This window comes from Chamaea fasciata, unplaced genomic scaffold (assembly GCF_029207755.1).
Source record: "Chamaea fasciata isolate MVZ Bird 193981 ecotype frontalis unplaced genomic scaffold, bChaFas1.0.hap1 SCAF_5, whole genome shotgun sequence".
Classification (NCBI taxonomy): domain Eukaryota; kingdom Metazoa; phylum Chordata; class Aves; order Passeriformes; family Sylviidae; genus Chamaea; species Chamaea fasciata.
In genome coordinates this window covers 7,569,258-7,595,403 of record NW_027094090.1, presented here as the reverse complement: position 1 = coordinate 7,595,403, position 26,146 = coordinate 7,569,258, and the positions used below count along the sequence as shown (strand labels likewise).

The window sequence follows — 26,146 nt, the reverse complement described above, 5'->3', positions numbered from 1 at the left end:
AAACCCAGAATTAACAACAACAACAACAACAAGAAAATTAGTAAGGCTTGCCAGCTGGGGAGAGACATCTGGCTAGTGATCAGAGGGGCATGTGAGTCAATTAATCCATCTCCGAGCTGGATTAGCACATTGAAACATGCTTCCCTTCACTGCTGCAGAGGGACCTGTTGAATGAGCTGTAAAGATGAATGGAACTAAAGAAATTTCATTTAGATGAAGAAAAATGGCTCTGAAGTAGTGAGTGGGTGGTTTTTACATGCCTTATGTGCTGCAAGAATTAAGCACAACTCAGAGAATTTAGGGCATGAAACAGCCATTTGGATACAAAAGCTCTTGCATTTCAGATCTCATTGATTTAAAATTTGTATCTAGATATCTGCCAATTTTTTTCTCATGTTTATAGCATATCCAGGAAAAAAGATACTACGGTGTAGGAAAAATAAGTCTTTGAGTCCATTCTTTAACAACTGTGGTAAATCAAGTTACTGTTGCCATAGAAGCTATTCCTGGGCTCTTTTGCTTTTATATGGAATGGCAGGACTGTTGCTTAAGGGTATCATGCTGCATTTAGATATGGAGAGATTGAGACTCAGTCTCCACCTTCTCTGTCATTGCAGATCAATGGGACATGGTCTTCTTAAATACTTTTCAGACCATCAGAGATAGGACCTGAAGGGATGACTTTGGTCACGGAGTTCAGTTCTTGCTGTCATGAACCATCTGGTCATATAACCAAACCCCTTCTTTCGAATTCAACTCCCTCTTAAATTTTGCTTTTTTGACTGTTATTCCTGCAGTCAGAAAGCTTTTCCAACACTTCATTCCTCTGCTGTTTAGAAACTTTTTTATAATTTCCATTGTCTGTTTATTTAGGACCAGGTTACAGTCATTTGTTCTAATTCCAGAAATGTCCTCCCTTTTGAATACTCAGACCCCTGAGGTGTCTATGGATAGCTGTCAAATACTTCGACTTTCCTTTCACTAAGCTAAACATGCGAATCCACAGTGTTCTCCCCTAAAACAGGTTCATCAGTCCCCTGTGTTTTGTAGTAGTCCTTCTCTATACCTATACCTACTTCAATTATTATTTTCACAATAATACATGAATTTGATTTAATTATACATATATATATATATATATATATATATATATATATATATATATATAAAATACAAGTTTCAAATAATATCCTGTGCAATGGCAGCAACACCATCTTGCACCTGCAGGAAATACCCTTTCTGTCTGTACTCTGGAAGTTGTATTCACTGACTGGGGAGCTTTCAACTTTAGGAAATTATGAGGACTTTCAGTTAGCACCTTGAAGCTAATACTTGAGACCTCATAGGAAGAGGCACACGAGTTTTCTCAGCCGGTGGATGGTGCCCAGGGACAATCTTGATGCAGCTATTAGTAAAGCAAATTGAGTGCTAGCATGCATCAGGGAAGATTTCTCTAGCAGAAATGGTGAGGACTGTCTTTTTGTATTAGTAATGAGCTAAACAGTGCCAGTGAAAAGACATTGACAATACAATCCTGATTTCCCATACTGAGAAATTGCTTGAGTGGTCCCTGGAGTTCTTCTGGGGTGTGACATTGCTCTGAATAATTCATTGACACGTGTGGGGAGATAGTGGAGACTGGGACCATTCACCAGATACATTTACAATGTGGGCCCCCCTTTTCAGAGGCTGGCAGAGGCCACATGGATGAGTGTCTGTGGGTTTTCCCATAACCTCTGAGGGTCCAGCCCTTGCAGAGAAGTGGCAAAAATCAATTAGCGAGACAGCATGATCAAGTGTGTCTTGAAAAAGCAAAAAGGTTTTAATAAGGAAAGAAAATAATACAAAAACAAAGGCAAAGCCGAGCACAGTACAGAGACAAGTTTCCTACTTGCTACAACACCTCAAAAAGCGTGGAACTTCTTTGTTGTTTCTCTTTAGTACTTAATAGCTTAGGTGGGCTATTTGGCTCTTGGTCCAATGAGATTAACAACAGGCTTTGAGTTCCACTCTCCGAGCCCAATCCATGCTCTTGTGCTGGCACTGAGCCAATTGCAATGAGAAAGGCACAGAACTTTCTAGTTAAACTTCTTAAAATGTCTAAAGGTAAACTGAAACTCTTTCCCTATGTGGAAACACCTCCTGGGGGTGTGGAGTGCTTTACTACAAGTGCCCACCACTGTGGGCCTAATAATCTCATTGCCTCAGAATGGTCCCTCAGAGGTTTAACCTATGAGACCAGACACAGCTATACACACAAGGGTGCAGCTCTTCATCTCAAGGACTGTGTACAGTTCTGATCACCTGTACCCATGGCAGAGGAGCTCAAAGATTGCAGCTACAGCTCTTAAACAGTGACAGACACCAGAATGTGATTGCATCATTTAATGTCTAAATCAGTCTCCAGCCACAGAGTTTTGACCAATATAACTCTCCCAAGACAGCTCCTAGGAAGAGGCTGGAGACTGTCTTAGCCCCAGCAGTATTCACATCAGATTTGTGGGATGGGACCTTCCAGTTCTGGAGCTCCAGAGATTTTCTCTGCACAGCACAGCTGTGTCAGATGGTATCCAGATCAGAGTGGTCCATGACCCATCCAATTTGCTAAGATCATTTCAGCCAAACTGGCTCAGATATATTGAAGAACTACCTTGGTGATCAAAAGAATCCAGAATTAACTCTATGAGAGCAGGAAAAACTGATTTTGAATGCTTTTGAAAAATCTCCTTTATACTCAAAGAGAGCTTTATGTACAGAAACTGTCCACAGCCTCTGGGAATTTGGTTCTCAATTCCTTTAACTGGAGCATGTCAAATAATTTCAGCTGTCACATGTCATGTTTGAGAGACCATGAGCTTTGACACAATATGTGTCAAATATACCTTCAAACGAATGCAGCACTTCTCTGGGAGGTAATGACAATTGCTGAGCATGATTTCCTTCTGAATAAATATGAAAACTCCACAGACATCAGTCAAAAGAAATTAACTCTCCTTGAAGATATTTCATAAGAACTGCCTTCTTTTCTCTGTCTCTGCTACCTCTCTCCTCTCTCACGGAAAATGCCAAAGTGGATAAGTTCAGGACTTATCTCTATGAAAAAGAAGGCCTAGAATAATGAAAGCACAAAACCACAAACATCTGTACATAACTAGGGTTGTATGAAGCTGACAGACAACTTGTCCCTATTGCTACTGGGTCACTCAGTGTCCATTACTGGCTATTGACTGTTGTCCTACAGGCAATCCCAGAGATAAAGAGGGAAGGACTCCCTCTTGGCATGTGTATGTAGCCTATTGCAGTGAGCATGTCACCTCTTCAGGACCCTTGCTTGTACTTACACGTTGCTTAAAATAGTGTTTGTCAGAAATTCAGTTATCTCCTCAGAGGAACCAGAAAGGAGAAGAGCTTCCCTCCTTTTCTCTTTAAGTACAAAGATTCAGACCTGGACCCCAGTTCAGAACCTATTCAGATCAGGGATCGAGCTAAGCAAATGCCTCTTGTTAGGGGACTACCAACAGTTCATTCAAAAGGAAATCTAATTTTAAAAGTGATAATAAATAGATATGTGTACTCGAATAATAAGAATTTCAACATGAAACACAGTTAGATATAAATAAAAGACAATCTAAATGTATGGACTTTATAAATACATCCAAACTTACTCTCAAAATCCATGAATGTGATGAAAGGACTCCAACATGTTTCATATCAGCAGTGGGGAGTATGGAACACACAAGGATGGAGAAATGTCCCTACAGTCACACTTGACAGAGAACTATGAATTCTATTGAGATTTCATGATCAGCAGATGATAAGTCAATCATGATGAGAGAAAAGAGTGAATTAGGATAGGAAGGAGATGTAGGGGCATGAAGTAGATGTAAATATCTCATTATAGCCATTAAGCAATATTCCTTCAACATGGCACAGCAAGAGACACAGGGAAAAGACCAATGAAAGACAAGCCTGGCCAAGCTGGTTGTCACCTCTGCCAAGTGCAATCGTATAACTGTTTGCTGCCAGCAAACACAAACCACCAGCAGTGGCTATCTCAGAAGTGAGAAGTCCCTGATTCAAGAAGGAAAAACAAATGGGTGTTTTAAATTTACCTGCAAACTGCCCTGATTTTACTCATCTCTAAAAGAACCTGCACCTGCGTATTCTAAAAAGAAAGTGGTCTTTAAGATTTTTAGCCTGTTTGATACAATATTCAGCAGAAAGTCTGGGAATAATAAAGGAGTGTTTAAAGCAGGTTGCCTGCCTCGTTCAGCTGTGTCATGGAGCTGATCCAAAGACACCCAGGAACTTTAAAAGGTGCTGGAGCTGGCCCATTGGTTTCTAACTGAGCTGTTAGTGTTTTTGCATGACATCCTGTTAGGAAAATCACTGGCATTTGGCTTACTCAGGAGATTTCACCATCTGTTATTGTAGAGACCCAATAATGATACAAAACACAAATAAACAAAAAGCCCGAACCCTCTGTCAAATTTAGTGAGGTCTTAAAATATTCCTGCACAGGTAGAGAATTTTGCTGGAAGAGAATCAACAGAGCAACGGGCTCAATTACATCTGAGTTTCCTGTGTAAGACCTGTCAAGCAACTCCTATCATCACATCTGTAAGTGAGTGTGAGTAATGGGTTTTGTTTAAATTCGTGTGGTGTTTGTTACCTACATCCAGTCAGATAATGGACAGATAGCAGAACAATGATCATCAAGAGGCTATCACTTAATTCTTGTTTTATTCTGCAGCTTGCTTGCCTTCATCTGTTTTCCCTTCTGAAGAAGTAAGCACGTTCCTTCTGTCTGAGATGGAAATGCAATGGCCTATTATGCATTCATCACAAGTTTTCCATTTTCCATCCAAAATCATGACAGTGATACAAATATGAAAGCGCACAGAATTTGTTTCCAAAAGCATTCAGCTCCACGCATATATGTTTAGCTTTCTGCAATTGAATTTCTTATCCCCCAAAACACACAGTCAACTTCCTTCTAAGTAGCAAACATAACATTTAAGGAGTTTATTTGTCTTACCAAAAACAATAGCTGTTAATTATGGTGGTAAGGGCAGAGCATCCTACAAAATATTGAAAAATCTGTTGGCTTGCTGCAGTTCTATTGATTTAAGAAACACAAAGGGAATATGCTGAACAAGATGAGATGGGAAATTAGGTAGCATCATGTGAATGTAGTAGTGAAGCATCCTCCATCCTCTCATCACTGTCAGCTTCCTGCAGGACAAAAATATGTGTTCAGACCTGAAAACTATGTCCTTCCAATACAAGTATTGGTATGCATTCCTTGCCCTGGCTATCTGAATTCCTTTGGGTTTAAAGAAGCTGCCAAAACCTTACAAGTTGTGAATGCTGTTGTGCAAGTAAAACTAATGACTCCTTTTCTGCTTCCCATATTTTAAAGATTTAAATGAGTCATATTGCTGGGGAAAAGATGAGGAGGTGCAGAGGGGCTGTCAGGATCGAATTGTAAATCTTTTGGCATTTAATATCTTAGACCTGATTGACCTGATGATGGTGCTTCAGACCAGTATTTATCTTGGTGTTGTAAAGCAAGCAAATTACCTTTACCCAGCCGTGAATCCCACTTTGCAGTCTGCTGTAACTAACTGGGGTATGAGGCTCAAGTGAAATGCTCCAGTCAAGCAAGTAACCATCGAAAAACAAACAAAAAACATTTGCATTTGAGGAAGTATTAAATGTATTTATCATCTGCCCTTCGAGTCTGTGTAAGTGCTGGAGTAAGGAGACAGTAATATGAATAGTTGTAACTCAGTTATTAAATAAAATGGAAATACATGAATAATTAATACAAATAATAACTGGTGCTTGCCCAGCCGGTGTATGCTGAGGTTTTAGCTGGTGCTTATCGAGGAATGATAGACTAAGGGTTGCATAGGGAGGTAGGGCTCCCTTGTTGCCCAGATCCCCCAGCACACTGTAGGCTGCAACACAAGATCTGGGCTGTCTATTTTCTGTGCAGTGAGGAGTTCTCAGCAGCACCCAGCTCATGGCTGTAGGATTTCTGGCTTCAGAAAGCAGAGTCAGCCTGCCAAAGCACTCTGTCTACAGTGTCTGTCTGAGCAACAGCTCTGGCCCAGGGAAATTCAGGCTCAATAGGTGTTACTGACACCCTCATATTTCAGCTGGCTTCCCTGCTCTTCCCCACAGCCGTTAGGAAGGCTCTCCAGAAAGCACTTTGGAGCAGCAGCCAAACCCAGATGCTCTGAAAATCCCATGGGATTTCCCTAAGGAATATTCATGTGCCCAGAAAGCGGAGGGAGACCCAGAAAAATGGCTATCCTATGATTTTTCCCTATGTGCTAGCAGCAGATATGACCCCACATGCTCTATTGAATTATTCTTCCATGAGTCCTTTCAGAAGGGAGCAAGTGATAAAATTCTCCAGAGAGTATCTCCTATTTTTCCAGCGTGCCCCTAGTTCCTGCTTTACCTATCAACATACTCCCTCACAACCCAAAAGATACCTTTCCTTGCAAGATATGTCAGAACACTGAAGCTAGGCCTGAGGCGTGGTGCCAGCTGAATGAATCTGTCTAAAGCCTGGAGATCATGGGATTCATCCAACAGGGCCAAATTTCTGCTGCCATCAGAGGTACACCTAATTTACCTCCATGCAAAGAAGAACAGAGTGTACTCACTGACCTGACTGCCGTTCACTGCAGGAGCGTGTAGCACATTCCAAGCATTAATCCTTAGGACACCACTGCAAGGTCACAAAGTAATATTATCTTCTATTTTCTATAGGTATGAAGAGGTGAGCCAAAGACAGAGATGAGACTGGAACCAGATTTCAGTATGCTGGTTAATCTACTAGACTGAAGCCTTTCCAACAATTGGAAGGGGATTTTGTGTATTATATTGTGAACCCAAAACCACCAGAAAAAAAAAATCTCATGTATTTTAATGACTAGAGTGTAGGAAATATGTGATGTACATGAGTTTTTTATGAGATTTGGGGAAGTCAGTATTTCAATTAGATGATTGTCATACAGTCAAAAAGTGCTGAAGGACATCTTTAGAGAAAATTTCAAGGTTTGCTCCTTCTCATTAACAATGCAATGAGCACTTTAAATAGTTCTGACCTATTATTATAGAGCTCTTTTCTCTTGGTTCTGCTGCTGGCTATGCATTTCCACATGGAAATTAAATATCTTTATGGACAAATAGCTTTGTAAAGAACTAGCACTGTGGCCATAGTTTTCTAGTTTAAGTGAGGCAGCATTGGTTAAGAGAAATGGGTATTCAATGAATATTTTTGAGGGGAAACAAATTTTGGAAGATGAAGACCTGAAAAAGTGTTTTGGTCACCTTAATGGTGTTCACTTTTTCCAGCTATTGTCAGTCTTATAACAGGAAATATTTCTTCTTGTGTATGGACTGGGCTGTACTGAAGGTAATACCCCATTGCCTGCAGCTTCTTGTTCTCTTGTTCTTAGACGTTCATGATCTCTGAGAGTTTTATGCTGACCTGGGAAAGAAGTGATCTTTGCTTCTTCTGCCATTGATTCAGGCCACACTTTGTTTTCTCCACAGCTTCTCATTGCTAAAATACAGGGATGGCATTATACCCTGTAATAAAGGGAGTTGTAATTGTGGAGAAACACAAAGTCTTGTTTATTGGTTCAGCTGCTGGAAAGGAGAAAGCTATTGATAATTCCACCAAAAAAATATTTCTAAGTGTAAGGATTAGGTGTTCAAAACTGAGAAGTAACCTAGTGAAAATTAGTTGTATTTTAGGTTTACTTCCCTGTTGCCTGGCTGATCCATCTGGGAGACTCTAGGTCCCTGAGTGAAGATCATGCCATTACTTTAGACTCACAGTCTGCACTGAAGCACATCTAATGCTCTCCTGTAATTGTTTCCTGAATGCTGAAAACAGCAACAAAGCCCACATGCATGCATGCACATATATGCTCACTGCTATGCTTAGGCTGATGGAAATTTTACAAATTGCTAACCCTGTCTGGAACCAAAAACTCCCAATCAAAACATCAGCATATTGGTTTGGGCAGCAGAGCTAGGAGTCAAAAATGGGGTCTGTGGAACAGCAGGCTTAACAGCTGAAATCATCAAAGCTCTGAGCCTCCATGCTGGCCAGATGATGAGTTTTTAATTTCTTCCCTGTGGGTCCTGAAATGCAATAGATAAAATAGGAAAAAATTCATAAGTCAATTCTGTTGGCCTTTAAATGCAAATGGAGAAAATCTGCAACTTTTTTCAGAAAAGAAATTAATCGATTGATATTTCTGTGGACCTACAATAGTTGTGTATCTCTCACATGCAGATATCTATCAAAACTCTCTGAATTTCTTAGTACACCTACTCAAATTCCATATACTTTGGACTAGATGCATCAAATCAGAGAGGAAAGGAGGGAGGAATTTAATTTTACACTCGAAAAATTATGGATCTTTCATTTCTATGCCTCCCCACATTACACTCATATTTAATTTAAGATCTTAAGTGGTTCTAAATAAGCTTCTAAGATTCAGTTTAAGCACAAAATATTCATTCAGGATGAATGAATAATTCTGAAGAGCTGGAACAAGAGAACAAAGAGGGTTTTAACATTAACAATGGGACAGATCCATCAACAAGATAACTATGATTGACACAAATGGAGCCTCTTTCACTGGTACTTGATTTGGCCATTGCATTAGACAGTGTTTTATTCCTTGTGATTACAGTCCTAGCTCAAAACAGTCTGCTCATACAAGAGAACTTGTAGCTCAAGTCTATAATACCCCTGACTCACTGAAGCAGTGGATCAGACAAGAAGCTCATGTTGGTAACTGACACAAATTCCTGAATTTATCTTGAAAAATGTGCAAGTTTTCTCTGACTGCAGTGCCTCTTGTTAAATTGGTCAAATATTTCCCATCATGTGGTTGTCTCAAGCCCTAGGTGAGTGGAAATGTAGGGTGTTTTCTGCTTGAGGCTCAGTACACAAATTACTTGGGAGAAGGAAGCTGCTGGCATGAAAAGGGGGAAGGCTTGGAAGAGGAACACAAGGAGGTCACAAAAAGGAGGGAACAAGGAGTGGGGCACACCTGAGAGCTGCTGAGGGGCTGAGCTGAGCAGTAGTAATCAATGAAAGGAACAGTTCACAGACTGAAGAAATGGAACTTTCAGCATTTAAAATGCTGTGGTAACAAACAAACTTCCTGCATGCCAACACCCTGACTGCAGAGTGCCAAGGTAACTCACCAAGTTCATGCTAGACTAACTGGGGCATGCTGTGAAGATAATAAGAGCATTTATCTGTCATGAATGCAAGCTTATGGATTGATAGATCATTTGATCTGTATGACTGTATTATGGATTTGCCATTAGCTTTTATCTTTAGCCATGCTGACAGAATCAAAAAACATATTTATTACACTTGATAGGTTTTAATCGACTTTGCATTTTCCTGTGAGTAGAGTTGGAACACAGATAATCTGCAAAATACACTGACAATCTTCCAGTTTATTCTGGTTTATTCATATTTTTTTCCGAAAAAACAGCCAAAGAGCATATCACAGATGTATTCTCCAGTAAAAGCTTTACGTAAGATTTGAAGGAGAATAAACTAGCATTAACCATAGAAGAGAAAGATGCACTGCAAAAAAAGCTTATCCTCTGGGCTTGATGAAGAAAACAGCTCAAAGCCAGCAAATCAATGATCCCAGAATGAGACTGAAACACTGCCCACAGAGGGAATGGATTTGCAAAATGTGAGCTCTCCCTATTTCATATGGTATTTCTCCTACTCAGAGAAGAGCTTTTAGTGCTAAGGCACACAGTCTGATACTACCAAGGCCTGATAACTTCCAAATAATGTGACAGAAGGACCAGACCTCTGCTATACTGAAAATCTGAGGATGAAGGGGAGTCCCTCTTATTGAGATATCTTTGTTCTTGATATCTCATGTGACCCGAGTGATTATATGTGAATTTCATCAATACAGTCAATAGAGTGCAGGGTGTGAGTCAGCCTAAAATAGAAAGGACCTGGGGTTTCTGGGGCAGAACAAGCTGCTCCATGAGCTGTAATGTGCCCCAGGAGTCAAGAAGGCAAATGATATCCTGGGATGCATTAGGAAAAGCAATGCCAGCAGGTCAAGGGAGGTGATCCTGCCCCTCTTCTCACCCCTAGTGAGGCCACATCTGGATACTGTGTCCAGTTATGGACTCCTCAGTACAGGTGTGAGGGTCCAGCAGAGGCTGCAAAGGTGTTTAAGGGACTGAAGCATCCCTCTTACAAGGACAGGCTGAGGGAGTTGAGCCTGTTCAGCCTTGCAGTAGGACAAGAGGCAAAGGACAGAAACTGTTGCCCAGGAAGTTCTCCCTGAATATGAGGAAGAATTTCTGTCCTGTGTAGTGATCAAGCACTGGAACAGAATGTTCAGAGCCGCTGTGGAGTCTCCCTCGCTGGAGATAGTCAAGAACCATCTGGACACAATCCTGTGCTCTGGGATGACCCTGCTTCAGCAGGCAGTTTGGACCAGGTGACCCACTGGTCCCTTCCAGCCTCACTGTTTCTGTGATTCTGTGAAATGAATTGCATGCCAACAACTTTTGGCCATGTTGGCCTCAGTGGCTAAACAAGATTCTGAAGAGTCCACTTCACCCAGGAAATTCCTTTGTCCAGTTCTTCAGACCCTGTTCACTGTCCATGGAGAGAAATAGATACAATAGTGTGAAATTTATTCCAATGTCTAAAATGTATTTGATGAATCACATTCCATAATTAACAAATTCCAGGAATAAAGCTCTTGGCTTACGTAACAATAGAGGAGGTTTAAAAGTTCAAGCTTAGGATCCTGCAAGGATAGAGGAGTTCTTGTAGCATGCCCTGGTCTTTTGAAGGCTGTTTTCCTAAGGAAATAGTGCTTATGCAATTACATTAGCTATCAATTCCAATGAAGTTTGAATGCTAGCCAGTGTCAACAATATCGTACATAATACAGACTTTGAAGACATTAATTTGCTACAGGTTTCCTTTTTGGGGAAAGGAAAGTGGCTGAATAAAGGAATGAAGAATGTGATTAAAATCCCTTGATAAAGAAAGGCTGAAGAGTGAGCTCAGCTACATAGCAAACAGCAAAAAACCCCCTGGAGGAAACCACAGGCAAAGAGGATTTCTATAGATAGGCAGTATCATAACTGTAACCTATCTTACATCAGCTGGAAACTGCCAGATAATGTATCTGTCTTGGAAAAAATAAAATGCCCTGATCTTATTCTATGTCAGAAAGAAAACAGTCAAACTAAGACACAAGTGTCACCTGGGGATAGCCTGTGTTTGACTGACATCAGTGAAAGCTTGGCTGTGAATTCAGTAAACCCTGATTTCACACCTTGCAGACTTGTTTTAGACAGGAAAGTTACAGGTAGGGCACAGTCAAAGCAGTCAGTAGCTTATCCAAACCAGTGAGAATTCCTCAGGTCAGGAGTATTGGCCATCTTTGACACCTTCTATTGCAAATGTAGATGTCACTTCTACAACCTACTATGATGTACCAAAAATATGCAGCCTGTGATAAGAGTAGGCTGTTACTCAAGTGTTGTCTTCATTTTAAATTGAAAAGATGGCAAAGGAGTTCCCATTTTAAATATTGTCACCTGCTTTCACAGGCCTCCCCTGTTTTCCATGTATATTTTTCATTCCTGTGTGGAATAGGAAAAGGCAGAAGATGTTGGCCATACTGATTTTGCTTTCCTGAGAAAAAGGTAGCTGTGCCTGAGCCATAAAGGGAGGGTATTTCACTGCTTGCTGCCAAACTAAGTGTGATAGTCCTAAAAAGCACATAAGGTCATTCAATTTAAAACTTAGGGAACTGAAGTTCTTTCTCCCTGCAAGCTGTCATGTAGCTTAAAGGCCTAGGATTTTGTCAAAGCTAACTACCCTGGAAAATGAATTTCAAAATTTTCCCTCAAATTCCTTCACATTTCCATGCATGTTATCTTTCTGTAACTCCCCTCTTCCCAGGAACTTTTAGTGAGACCCCCAGAACTTTTCCTCAGGCTCAACAACACCCTGAGTTATTGCCCAGCTACTGCTGCAGCAGAGCCACATCCAGGGCTGCTGTTTGCTTCCTGATTTTATTCCCTGCTAGAAGATACCTCTGCAGTTCACTAAGTGTGATGTAGGGCCCTTTGCCTCCCAGAGCCATGACACTGGTACATGAAGCAACACCACAGCCCTGGGAAAAACAATCTCCAGAGATGGTTCTTCTCCATCGTCTTTCTCTCCACGAAACAGTCTGTGGAACTGGAAGAATATTCCCTTGAGGGGAGTGCAGCCTGATTCACAATCTGGCATGTACTGTTCCTAACCTACTTTTTTCTCTCATGCACCTGGTCTTGTGGTTTCTCAGCTCTCATTTTTCAATCACTTCTTGACAGGAGAATTTGAGACAATTGTCACAGAATGGCTTTCATTGCATGCCTGCTGCCATGTGGATGGCCCTGCCTTCCTGTGGTCAGTAGAAATTTTGGCAATCATGAAGTTTCTCCCCAGTCAAAGCCAGAAAGTGCAAGCAAAGCAATGAAATCCTCACCTCTGGTTCAGTTTCGTTAACAAATACAGCTAGTGACTCTTGGCTAGTTCTTGAATTCTTTAATGGGATTATTATTCATTCATGCTGGCCTCAGTGAAATTTGGGATACAAGTATTAATCTTAGATTGCAATGAGAATTGTAATAACAAGAGAGCTTGTTTTTACAAGGCACACAGGCCACACAGAAAGAATATCCAGTTCTGATCCTCCCAAAATAAATCAGATCTAACTCCTCCTGGAGTGAGGCAGGAGTACATCCTTACTGTGGACTGTACCTTCCAAGAAATAATAAGCCTCTATACAAACATCCATGCAAAGCAGTTTTAACTCTTCCTTGACCAAAACTCTGTGTGCCTCTAGTGAGGGATTAAAGGAGCACAGTTAAAACCAAGGTTCATCTTGCTTAGCTTTAGGTTCCAAAGAAGGAGCCTCGCTTTAGATTTCTAAAATTAGATATGAACATGTCTCTGAATATTTTTGCCAATTTCATGCTTTGTCCAAAGAAAAGGATCATCACCATAGAATAACCATAGATACATTTGTGTTGGAATGGACCTTAAAGACCATTTAATCTCAACTCCCCTAGCAAGCCCCAGTCTGGCCTTGAGCACTTCTAGCAGTGGGGAGTCCACAACTCCTGTGGGCAACCTGTTCCAATGCCTCTTCACCCTCACAGGAAAGAATTTCTTCTCTATATCTAAAGTAAATCTACTCCCTCTCACGTCCTTCTAAAAAGTCCCTCTCCTTGTCGACCTTTCATCTTGACTTACATAAGATGTGGCCTTATATAAGAACATAAGACAAAGTTTGCACAGGTTTTAGAAAAACACAACTTCACTAGGAATTTTTAAGGTTATTCATGTTTGTCTTTCTTCTACTTTGTCAGTATGTCAGAGATTTGGCACCACAGAGCAACACCTTGCAAGAAGTGTCACAGACATGCACTATGCTTTATCCTACAACTCAGCTGGGCCTTCATCTGTGGCCAGATATGCTGATGCAGAACACCAGCACTGTTCCAGATACTCTAAATAGGGCCTGTGTCTTTCCTCCCCTTCACTAGCAAGGAATTCCCTCCTCACACTACCAGGCCATGAATTATTCCAGCAGAGGTACTGAGGATCAAGTTAGACGGATTGCAAACTCAGTTCTGTGGCCGGTCAGATGGCTGAAAGGCCATTTACTGTCACCACAGAAAATAATAAAGACAAGGCCAGTGCTAGAGAAAGCTGTTCCCTGCACCATGCTGGGTAGAAGGTGACAGACTACAAGTGGCAAGGTCCCCAGGGTGTCCTGAAGCAATTGGTGAATGGAGCCACAGTGGGGCATCAAACCATGCATGGCTTTACCCAGTGTCTCATCTCTTCTTTCATAATTCATGCTAAATACCTCTCTAAATTTTGAGTTAAGCTGTTGTTGCCATAGCAATGGCCATTTAGAGTGAGAGAATGCAGTGTATGTGTTGGGGGTGTGAGGTTCTGGCTCTTCTCGTAAAAATATGTATTTGCATGTACATACACTGCTGTGGAGCTGCACAAAAGAAGCCAAGCAAGCACTGTGCATCAGATCTGAGGGAGGGACAGGTGGTATGGAAAGAGAAGCCTGGTGCATGTTGGAGTTGTTTGTTCCAGGATGCACCTGCGAAGAGCTGAATGCTAAACTGAAATGAGCCTGAGTAATAACTGACTGACAATTCATTTCTTAGCAGTAGAAGTCACTCCCTTGCTCAGGACGAGGCATGTTTGTTGCTGCCTTCATGAGATAAATCTTTGCAGAAACAGGAAAATTTTGCTTTCCCTGGTTTATTTTCATTAAAAATAACCCTTGCTGCTAGCTGTTTAACAGGAAATGCTTTTCAGCAATCTACTCCCACTGTTTATACAAGTTTATTTGCCAGGGCACAGGCTGAAAAAAAATCAATAAATAATGCAGGCATTATATTACCTAATTTTAGATCTACTTCTAAGATTTTTCAGCACACCTAGCACTAGCATTTTTAGTGGTCACAGCAGCAGAGATTCAGAATTTGTGAGGTTTATTCCTCACTTTATGCCACCTCTCTGTGGGATGAGAAAACTTAAATAGTTACAGCTAGGGCAAGATCCTGCCCACATCCCTGAGCCTATTTCCCTGAGGACTTTGGCAGAGGTCCATCATCCTCCGACTAAATTTGGTTTAGAAGCGGAGTTAAGCATCACCTTGCTCAGCAAGTGCAGGCAGCGTCTGGAGCGGTTTGGGAAAGTGAGCCTGAAAGTGAGATTTAGAACCCTGAAGCACTAACTGATGAAGAAGAGCAGACTGCTTGTATCACTGGCTGGGCCTCAAATTCTTTTGAAGTAACACATTTGACTGTGAGCAGCCTTTTTAAAGTCCATAAATTCATAGCAGGGCATCCAAGTTTGATAAGGTAGCCATAAATTTTTGTGACATATTTTGTCCCTCCATGAGTCCAGACAGGGTCATGAATCAGAATTAACATTCCAGGTTCTGGTGAGAATACCTGATTTAAACTTCGAAAATAATTTGGAACCCAAAACAGAGACATAAATTCGAGTATTTTTGAAGTGTAGCTCTGTATTTGCCTGTTTCTCAGTAAATAGCAGCCACCAGCTCCCTGTCAGTGACATTACCTGCATCTTAGGACATGCCTAGTACATGGCAGGTCTCAGAGACTGAGCATATTGTTTCCACTTCCAGTGGTACTTTCTGATAGAGGCAAGGCAATCATGTCCCTTTCTTTGCCAGCTGGAAAAGAAAAAGGCAAAGAGAATCTACCAGCCTGCAAAGTCCATCGGCTTCAGTAGTTTACTGATTTACAGCAGCTGCAAAACAAATTCTGTAAAATTTTTAGCACAATCCAGTTTCCATAAACAGCTGAGGGCAGCTTTTGTTTCCAGCAAACTTCTGAGACTTTTGTGATTAGAACGATAAAGGCAGTAAGCACAATTCACAATCAATTATGTTTTATTAATGTTTTTTTAATACACGCCACAGCCCAGTAATCATGAAGCTGTTCAACAATGTTGTTCTAAAGTCAGCTAATAGCAGGATGTAATTTGTGGCCGTCTCTGCTCACTTACAAAACACTTGCTCAGTTAATTGTGATTTCACACTCTGCTGAACGCTGCTGCCTGGAGGTAACATTCATGTGATGGAAGAGTTACCAGTCTGGGCTCTGGGAGGGGAGGGTGTAGGGGGGTGGAGGAGGGCAGGATCATTTCATCAGAGGCTACTGTTGTTAAATTTTCAATCCTTTTATGTTAAAAAGGAAAAAAGAAAAAGGAAAGAAAACAGCTAAATATCAAAATCTACAATCCACTGCTGAATATGTCTTTATTTAAAAACCTGAGTATTCTTTCCACGTTTTGATCCCTTTCTATTGCTTTGTGTTTTTACCAGGAACATAACAAAACAAGTGGCCAGTAGGTGAAACCCTGTCTGGGTAATCAGGCCTCACATTGTAGATTCTGGGTAAAACCACAGAAAGAGCCTATATTCTCATTAGAAATATTTTCATGACTTTGGGAGTCCCAGAGACACCTGGTGTCTTTCTTAGACTAGAATAGGCAGGAGATTCTCCTGGAGGAGGTCAGAAGTGCCCAAAATGTTGCCATATGATAGTGAGCAAGTTAAGCAGAATCTTATCACTGAATGTTTGGTCAGTGGTGATGAGACAAGAGTTCAGCCCTGCACAGGCACAGGCAAGGCATCAGCTTCTGCTCTGAAGTGCTGGCAGTGAATATATCAGAGGGAGAAATATTGCCTCGATCAGCAAATGAGAAGAACGATCTTAATTTGAAAAATTTCCAGCTGTTTGGTACTGCTGTGGCAAACTGGGAGATACAGCTCAGACCAGACAGGGATGGGAGCTCCAGCTTGGGAAGGTTTTTAATTGAGTAGTCACTAAATTGGGGCAGGGAGAAGGAGCCACATAGGAGACTTTGCCCACTGCTGGCCATCACCTCCACTATTTCAATTTCTCCCATCCTGACCAGTGATGTGGAGAGCTCCAAGCCAGGTTTGAGTGCTGCTACTTGGGGGTCCAAGCCAGGATTGTGTCCCATCAGAGCAGGCAGGGTGGCAACAGAAGTGACCCCACATGCAGCCAGAGAAGAGAAAGGGTGCACACTCTGCTGCTCTGTGAGCCTGGTGTGGCTCTGAGGCTGCCTGTGCTGCTAGCCCGACTGAGCCTCAACAGAAACAATAACAAAGGACTCTCTGCCTTCCATATCTATGCAGAGGCTCAGCCATATTTTCTGTATTGCCAAAATGTGAGGAGAATGTCTTGGCACAGAGTGAAATCTGACATCTCACTCTGGAGTGAGCCAAGAATGCCCAGGCAGAGCACCTCTGCTGGAACACAGGTTCACAGGGAGATCCGGCCTCAAGGAAAACCCTGCAGGCATTGCAGAGAGCTGAGAATTGATTAGGAGCAAGAAGCAGCAGTGGTCTCTTTGTGGGCAGAAAAACGTAGATGCTTAAGAATCAATTAAGAAGGAAAGGTTAAATACGTGTCTAAAGACTAAATGCACAGATACTCCTTGGGGGGCTATACTTTGGATGGTGTTAACTTCACTTAGTTAAGCCTCACTTGCATTAAGCACAAGTGTTAAAGCTTCTCTTAGCTAAATATTTTTTTCCCAGGACATGGCACTGAAAACATCATGGTTTACTTTGCACAAGACTACTCCACACTTGTGCCATCACCTCTCTCATCCAACATTTGACATCACTGACCTTAGCCTGGTCCTGGTGCTCCCACACCACCTAGGAGGAATAATTGCAGTGACATCCACAGGTCACAGGAGCCAGCTGCTCCTTTGTCCCCAAAGGCTCTATACTCTCATTTTTCCTTTTCCATGCCTTTCTGGGACCACACGTGAAGGCTGAGACTAAAGTCAACTAACACACAGTCAATAAGCACACAGCACTTGCCTGTTCATTGCAGTCACTGCTGGTGGGCTTTCAGCTGTCACCATTGCCTGGAAGAAATAAGCAGATGGACAAAAAGCAGTAGGATTCAGCTGATTCCAAAGAAGACAGAAGGGAAGATGGTGGGACTTTCAAAGGTCTAACTCTGCATTACATCAAGATCATTACACCACAAATTGTCCAGATGGCACAAAGCCTCGGGCTCACAGCTGGGCTTCTCAGTGCACTTGAATGTACTTATTGTCAGAGCAGGGAGAAACTCTAATGATTTAGAAGCCTGAATGGCCTGACCCAGAGCTCTGCCTCTGGTGGTCTGCTCATTGTAACTCCCTCTCCTGAGACCAAACTCACTTTGGAGGAACTCAGCTGGTGCCAAATGCTCTCATGTATTTTAACAAATAACAAAGACCCATATTTCCACACCATATTAATGTCTGGTGATCTTCAGGGGCTCCTTGTTCCTCACCAGGCTAAATTAATACATCTAGTTCTAATCTATAGAGTTATTTAATATCTGGAAACTTAAAGAATAACACGTGAGAGACATCTGTTTTCCTGTGTGATTAATATTTTAAATACTTATTTTTTCTGAAACAGGATATCGTAGATCTCTGAGGAGAGGGCTGGGCGTCTGCTGTATGTTGACATTGTCGAAAACATAAAGCATCAGATGTTGATGCTAACACAGTACAAATAGTAATATAGTGTTCTGAATTTTTCTCCTTGTTCTAAAGCAAGGGAATATAAGTTTTTGTTTTAAGACCGATGATTTACTTCTACACTGATGTACTATCTCTTGCTTTATATGTCTTCATACTGAAATTCCTCCTTAATTTTTAGGGCTTTTCAAACTCTTTTACAATATACTAGACATGGCATGCATTTATATGGTTTGTAGCCACATGCTGCTGCTGGTGGTAATTGCAATAATTAATGTTTTTCATGTATGGGTTTTCAAGATGAAATTAAATTCACAAAATCACCTAATGAGGTGAAAGCCTTTTTTTGTCATTTTTAACAAGGCAAGAAAAAGAAAATTGACATGTAACAGCCAACAATGGAAATTTAAAGCACTTTGATTAATTTTCAGCAAATTTATCTTAGCACCTGATTAACATTTCATGAAGGAACTTCTCCATTTCCATAGAAGAAATGTACTTGTTTTCTCCACCTCACCATGTGTTCTGCAACTTTTCCCTGGTTTGTTTTTTTCTTTGTTTTCTTTTATGTCCTGTTTTAAGCTACCAGATTTCAGCCAGCCAGAATCAGGGCGTGTGAAATTTGTGTGCTTGGCACAGGTCTGTCACTGTAAGCTTCAGGTTACTTTACAAATATTTCTCTTCCAGAGGTGACAACCTCTCTAATTATAATTGGCAAGGAGACTCAAGGTTGTCTATCATTTTTTTTCTGATTAAAAAGATGTTAAATTTCAGTGCAGTTCTCATCAGATGTTAAGGTCAAGTTCTACCAGGGCACATATAAATGTGATAAATGTGTTGGATGATCTATGCTACTGTGCAAGTTATCCATGATCTCTGAGAGAAAGAAATCTTTGCATTCAGCTTCTTGTGTCACTCTTGAAAGACACACCAGAATTTTGAGCTGAAATTTGAATTGTTTTAGAAATTTGCTTCCCTAAGATAAAATTTGTAGGGCACAGCAAGGGCTCGGGGAAAGATACTCCTCTGATGGGTGACCTTGGAGAAAGATCTATTGATGAAACTATTAGCTTCAATATTTGTAAAATGCCACAGGAGCACAGGTGTGGTGGGAATTCCTCTGTGACCTTACACTGGGCATGGTTCTCCTCCAAAGAAAGTTTACAAAGGACAGCAGGTGATACCAAGTTTGACATATGGCTCCAGGCACCACAATAACACATTTTAGTTCTGAATAATGCAGTATAAATCCTCAACTGACAAGCCACTCATAATAAAGCTAAACGTAATCTTCTCCAGCACCCACGTCAGCTCTTGTTGCATCCTTTGTCAGGAAGCTGCTTAAACAGATGAGCCCTGCAAAACACTGTGAAGAGGAACAAATGTGAGGAAATTTTGGATATAGCACATAGTAGAGAGAAGAGGAAACCTCTCCAGAGTTTTAGCCCAGACGTGTAGATTGTCCTAGTCATTAGTAAATGGTGTTGAAAAATAGCTAGGCAGTCTGAAATGCCTCAGCTCTCAGTAAGGCTTCCCATTCCATCCTTTTAACTGGGAGATTGGAAAATGCATGGCTGCTGGATGCTGGATTGCCAGTACCAGGCATTGGTGCTGGTATGATGGAAGGCATGAACGAAATTGCTACCAATGTATGAGCAATAATGTTATATTTATAAGTCATCTGGCTAAATGAAAGATTCAGCTGCAATCCTCTTTGCAGTTTGACACCTTCCAGACAAATAGACTGAAAATGCTTAGTCTGATAAGAATTCATCTCTGAACCAACAGCACAGGTGGATCTGCTCCGTGAGCTACAGACAGAAGGCCTGCAGAGGACCAGAGCTGACAAGTGAATATAGCCATGGAAGACAGATTTAGTTTTGGGGATGATATCAGTGGGATAACGGAACACAGAAACCCCAGACCCCAAACCACTTTCTCATTTTAGTTGCTTTCGCAGAAACAAGAATGTGCTATCCTTAGTAAATAAGCAATCTTACACCAAGAAATAGTAATTTTTTGCAATCAACTTTTCACATACAGAGAAATAATCCACAAAAGCTGATGATTCAGACCTAGAGGCAAGTGCATTTTCAATGAGAGTAGCACAGCTGCTGTTGTACACAAGTGAGGTGCTTTCACTAAGGGATGAGCTGACAGTGTCCCCCAAGGGCAGATGTAGCTTCCCCCTGTGGACCTCTTGTGGTGGATAGAGAAGAGGCTCTGGAGTGCCAAATGAAGATGTTTCACAAGCTGAGTGCTTCTGGCTAAGGTTCAGATAGAGCAATGCTGGCAGAAACCCTCTGATGCAGGCATGGAAACTTTACCCTTTCAGCCTGTTTATTTTTCATGTTGATATTTACATTGCTTCTACACCCAGACTCTACTTCTATTTCCACCGGAGATCCAAAGACTATAGCGCAGGAGTGCACATATTTTTAGTAATAACAGAACACCTAGAACAACACAACCCTGCCTGTAGCTGACATTAAAATTTTAAATATAAACAAAAAATAAAAGAATTTCCACTTGATCAGCAAGTACTTCTTTTTGAAATATCCCAGAAACATGCTTTTGGTAGAAGACAGTACAGGAAAAACCCATAGGTGTGATCAGTATAGTGAAATCACTTCAGGAAGGATATGATCAGTGGTACCTTCACCATGTTTAAGAGGAGGACTGTGGGCTGTATCAGCCTGGAATATGTATGAAGTGTTTGTATGTATAGTCCTGAGTTACAGAAGCTGCAGGGAAAGCATGTGGGAGGTACACACCAGAGGGAACAGGAGAGGAACTGAGCTGCAATCCCATCTCTGTGATCTGCTTTAAAATAGTCTCCATCACACCAAGAGGTCTGTTCAGTGTCACCATAGTGATGTTGCTCACTGACCACCCAAATCTGCCTCACAGCTTCCTTCAGGAGTCCCTCCAATGAAAAACCATGGAGGCATCCATCCCTCACAGCCCAAGGGGGAAACCTCCCCTGACAAATCAGCCTTTGCATTAACACCTTCACTCTGAACCTCTGCTCAGCATCCTTGGTGCTCAGCAGGACACTGCAATGCCACTACATGGGCAGAAGTGCACAGGCTGCCAAGTCTGTTGAAGGAGAAAAGCACATCTGATACCCTAAGCTGTGTTTTTGTTTACTGTCTTCCACTTATTAAGAGAGGATTTGAACAGGATGAAACAGGATGCTTTTCTTGGGAAGCAGGACTCCGATCTGTGGTGTCACCCTGCAGTCTCAAAGTCCCCATGACAAGCTCAGAACTTCACAGGCCCTAGGGAGGGGAAGACAATTGGTTTAGGTGGGTGTCCCTCACCTATGGACACCCCTTACCAAGCAGTGTGTCCCCAGATAGAGCAGGACTGGGGGGATGAGTCACCTGTGTTCTCCAACCTAAATGGGGTCTCCACCACCTCCTCCTTTCATGTCCCTGGACACCTTCAGAGCAGGGCTGTCAAAACAAAGTTGGCAAGGAAGAAGCAGAATAATGGTCATTCCCAATTCTCACCTACTCAGATCACCCCTTGGGTTCTGCAGAGACTGATCCCTTGCTGTGCCATCACTGATTCCGGTTTCTCTCAGCAGTACCACTGTAATAAGCATCAGTGACAGAACATAGAAATCCTTTGCATTCTTTCCTGGGGAAACCAGCTGTCCATGAAATGATTTTCACTACCTTTTTATCGTTTCTTGCTGATGTGTCAGAGACACACACACAAATTCTTGAGACGCAGAGGAAATGTGAGGTGAAAGGTGATGACATTTACAGAAACCAGCACCTCTGAAGGAGTCAGGAGAATGAGAACATCCTCCCTGCTGGGAGGGTAAACCCACTGTAGCTCTAGGTATGTCCCAGAACAATTTTAGAAAACCTTACAGAGTGCCTCATTTTGAAGCCTTTTCTTGGGGAAACTCAGTTGTTCTTGGTCATGTTGAAGAGCTGTTGAAAGCAGATTGGTTTAATATGACCTTATAAAAGACTCACATAAAAGCCAGAGAGGGCAATAGGAAACAAGGGACATTTATTGTTAAGGTATCCAAGGAGCACAGGGAAAGAGCAAAGTTTAATTCTTGGCTATGCTGATGACCTTAGGTAAATCACTCAGGGACAAGCTTGGAAGAACTTGTTTAGGAAGTTTTTCAGACTTGGTGCCTCAGTGGGAACCTGGGGGTTCAGGGCACAGTTGACCTTTCCAGATTTTGATAGTGGTAGTGAGTGCTGAGCAAATAAAAATCTGAATTTAGAATCTTCTGAGAATCTCTGTGGTTTTTTTCTCCCAAGTGTAAAACAGGGAAAACAAATATTTTGCCACTGTTACAAAGATAAATATATGAATGTTTGCTGAGATACAGTGGCAACAGAAGCCACAGAGGTAAATAAGATAGATATTGCATTGAAAAAAATCCTAAGTCCTAATCCTAAGTGTTTTTATCCAAATGGTGGATTAGTGATGAAAACAATAGAAGTCAATGCAACTGAATTATTAACCACACAGCCATTTATGTGAAAAATGTCACCTTTTTGTCTGATAATGATTTCCAATGGGATAGTACCAGCATTTTATATGCCCTGTATACTCTTGAATAATGTTTGGCAAATTAGAGTACTAAGTCTTATACAGAAAGGACTGCTGAATACAGTCAACGTCATTACTTCTCCTAAAAAATACCAGAAAATATATTATTCTGGGCCTCCTGTTTAATAATCCACAGGTGATAAACAAACTAGCTTACTTAAAGATAATTTAGGGATGAGGAAGCCTTTTTTCCATTGACATTTCTGAATGGAAAATTCTGCTGAGACAGTCTGCAGCTCAGACTATTAGGATAGCAGAGAGAGACCTTTAACAGTGCATCTGACCCATTACTGATTTATGAGAGAGCAATGTTGGAATAAAAAGCTATCCTTTCACACAATTTGGTACAGCAATGTTGAAATTATACTAGGATAAACAACTTCCTTGCAATAAGCATACTCATTCATTATTCAGTGTTAAATCTTAATTGTTGCTGATTTCAATTTCTTTGTGCTAAGTGTTTCTAAATTATAAATAACCTTGCAACTCTAACAGTATATACTCTGTTAAGGAAAAGGTAAGTACAGAAATAAATTATTAAAGTGTTCTGCTTAACTATTGCCACACAGTTCATCTCAGGGTTGGGAGATGAAGGCAGCCACTTTGATAAATTTGAAAAGATATTGACAAGGAGTCTATGGACAAGTCATGCATCTATGTTGCATAAACGGACTTTGTGAATGTATATTTATTTACAAAATTGTTACATTGTGATCTTCACTCTGAGTTTTGATTTTTCTTCTTTTCAGGTCATGGACAAACTGTCCTGACCTTAGTGAGAGTAAAACCATATCCTAAGTATACACATCACTGTGGTGTTCTCCCTTTGATCTGAGCCCTGAACTGTGATTAACATTAAAGAGAAAAAGTCCAGCCGCAAGCATTTTCATGCCCTGAGCAAGCATCAAACATGAGACTCCTTCTTGTCATGTCTCGTATTCTCCTCTTTCATGTCTCTCTTATTTATGTATTTACCTTAATTTGCTTGGAAGAGAGTCTTGTTTCCCTCAAGGGGGGTGGTTGTGTTATTAAGGCATCTCACATCTCTGTGTCTCCTTTTGCCTTTTCTAATTCTTTCCATTTCTTCTCTAGAGGTCCAGTGGAAAGACTTGTTGGCTTGCTCTTCACTGGCTTGTGGGACAACACTTCATATCTGGCAATGGATCAGAAGGACTGAAGAGCAGTTTTGCTCCCACCAATGTTTCTTAGAGCTGCTAAAACGGGACCAATGAAGATGTTCACCAGACTCCAAGTCCTTGCCCTAGCTTTATTTTCCAAAGGAGTTTTCCTTTCCCTAAGTGACCATAGCTTTGTCAGAAAGGAAATTAAGATAGAAGGAGACCTGGTCTTAGGAGGCTTATTCCCAATCAAGGAAAAAGGCACTGGGATAGAGGAATGTGGAAGAATCAATGAAGACAGAGGCATCCAGCGCTTGGAGGCCATGCTGTTTGCTATTGATGAAATCAACAAGGACAACTACTTGCTGCCAGGAATTAAGCTTGGAGTTCACATCTTGGACACGTGTTCCAGGGATACATATGCCTTAGAACAGTCTTTGGAGTTCGTCAGGGCATCTTTGACTAAAGTGGATGAAACAGAGTACATGTGCCCTGACGGCTCGTATGCCATCCAAGAGAATTTGCCACTGCTCATTGCAGGAGTCATAGGTGGTTCCTACAGCAGCGTCTCCATACAGGTGAGTCACAGCAGCCCCACCAGCTGAGAATGGTTTATCTGCAATTCCAGTGACAGAACCACTGCATATGTAAGTTTGCCCACAAAGTGGCTTAGCTTGATCACTGCACCCTAGGGGTCAATCTAGCACATGATTTTTACTGAATTTACTTTAGTTCAATTCACTCTTTAAAATACTTACTGTAGTTCAAACCTCCAGCAGCTGTCCACTTCTTCTAGTTACAGTGTATCCTGAAGGCATCTGAAGTTTCCAAAATCTTAGTATTTATTTTGAACTTTGCATTTCATGACACTTTTACAGCTCTAAGTGCAGATATCTGCTTTCACATCAATCATAAATGATACCACCTATGTGTCTGAATGTATGTGTTCCTGCCATGCTGCATGTTCATAACATTTGTCATTTTAACAACAGATATTTAAAATGAGAAAATAAATCCTTTTCTTGCTTCTAGTCACTACTGGGGTTCCCCAAGGCTTAGTACTGGGGCCAGACCTGTTTAATATCTTTATCAATGACCTGGATGAGGTGATCAAGTGTACCCTCAGTCAATTTGCAGATGACACTCAGTTGCCTGGGAGTGCTGATCTGCTGGAGAGTAGGAAGACTCTGCAGATTGAATCAATGCACTGAGGTCAATGGTTCAATAAGGCCAAGTACAGGTCCTGAACTTGGGCCACAACAACCCCTGCAGCACAACAGACTGGAGGAAGAGTGGCTGGAAAACGTCCGAGTGGAAAAGGACGTGGGGGTGCTGGCTGACAGTGGCTAAATGTGAGCCAGGTGTGTCCAGGTGGCCCAGAAACCAATGGAGTCCTGGCTTTCATTAACAATGGTGTGTCCAGCAGGACCAGAGCAGTGATCTCTGTACTGGGCACGGGTGAGGCCGCACCTCACATCCTGTGCCCAGTTCTGGCCACTCACTGCAATACTGAGGTGCTGCAGCGTGTCCAGAGAAAGGCAACAGAGATGGAGAAGTCGACAGAGAAAGTCCTATGAAGGACTCCTCCTGAAGGAGCTGAGGATATTTAGCCTGGAGGAGGCTCAGAGGTGACCTTATAGCTACAAATACCTGAAATGAAGTTGTATGCAGGTGAGGGGTGCCCTCTTCTCCCCAGAAACTAGTGACAGGTTGAGAGAAAATGGCTTCAAGCTGCACTAAATGAGGTTCAGGTTGGACACGAGGAAGAATTCCTTCACAGAAAGGGTTGTTAAGCATTGGAATGGACTCCCCAGGGAGGGAGGTGTTGGAGTCACTATCCCTGGACATATTAAAGAAGTTACTGGATGTGGCACTCAGTGCCATGTTTTGACTGACGTGGTGGTGATCAGTCAAAGGTTTGACTCTGTGATCTTGGAGATATTTTACAACCGAAATGATTCTGTGATTCTGCAGTCACATTATTTTGGGTCAAATAAAACAATCTAGTTCACATGACTCATAATCACAAGTGAGTGGTGTCATAAGCCCAGACTGATGCAGACTAAGGTCCTGCATCTGGTATTTCTTCAAGGTCAGCTGCAGGTTTCCAAATGCATCAAGTCTTGACTGTGCAGGATATCTTTTCAGAGTCAGTGTGGAACATTTTTCAAGACTGAGCACAGGCCTTAATCACTGCACCAGTGTCAACAGCAATAAGAGTTCTTGTGTACTGCAGACTATCCCAGTAGTGACAAAAAGCCCACAG

The 26,146-nt window shown here is 41.6% G+C and overlaps 1 protein-coding gene across 3 annotated transcripts in view; it reads left to right on the top strand.

Annotated features, from left to right (window-relative positions):
* The window catches only part of GRM3 (glutamate metabotropic receptor 3), a 101,446-nt gene that overhangs the window by 33,741 nt on the left and 41,559 nt on the right, over positions 1-26,146 (top strand). Inside the window, exons 2-3 of one of the 3 annotated variants that reach the window (XM_066182769.1) lie at positions 4,522-4,620; positions 23,855-24,458. In XM_066182769.1, coding sequence (XP_066038866.1) covers positions 23,961-24,458 — 498 coding nt within the window. In that variant the 5' untranslated portion in view covers positions 4,522-4,620; positions 23,855-23,960. Of the gene's footprint in view, positions 1-4,521; positions 4,631-23,854; positions 24,459-26,146 lie in introns of all 3 variants that reach the window. The other 2 variants (XM_066182770.1, XM_066182768.1) reach the window with 2 other exon arrangements.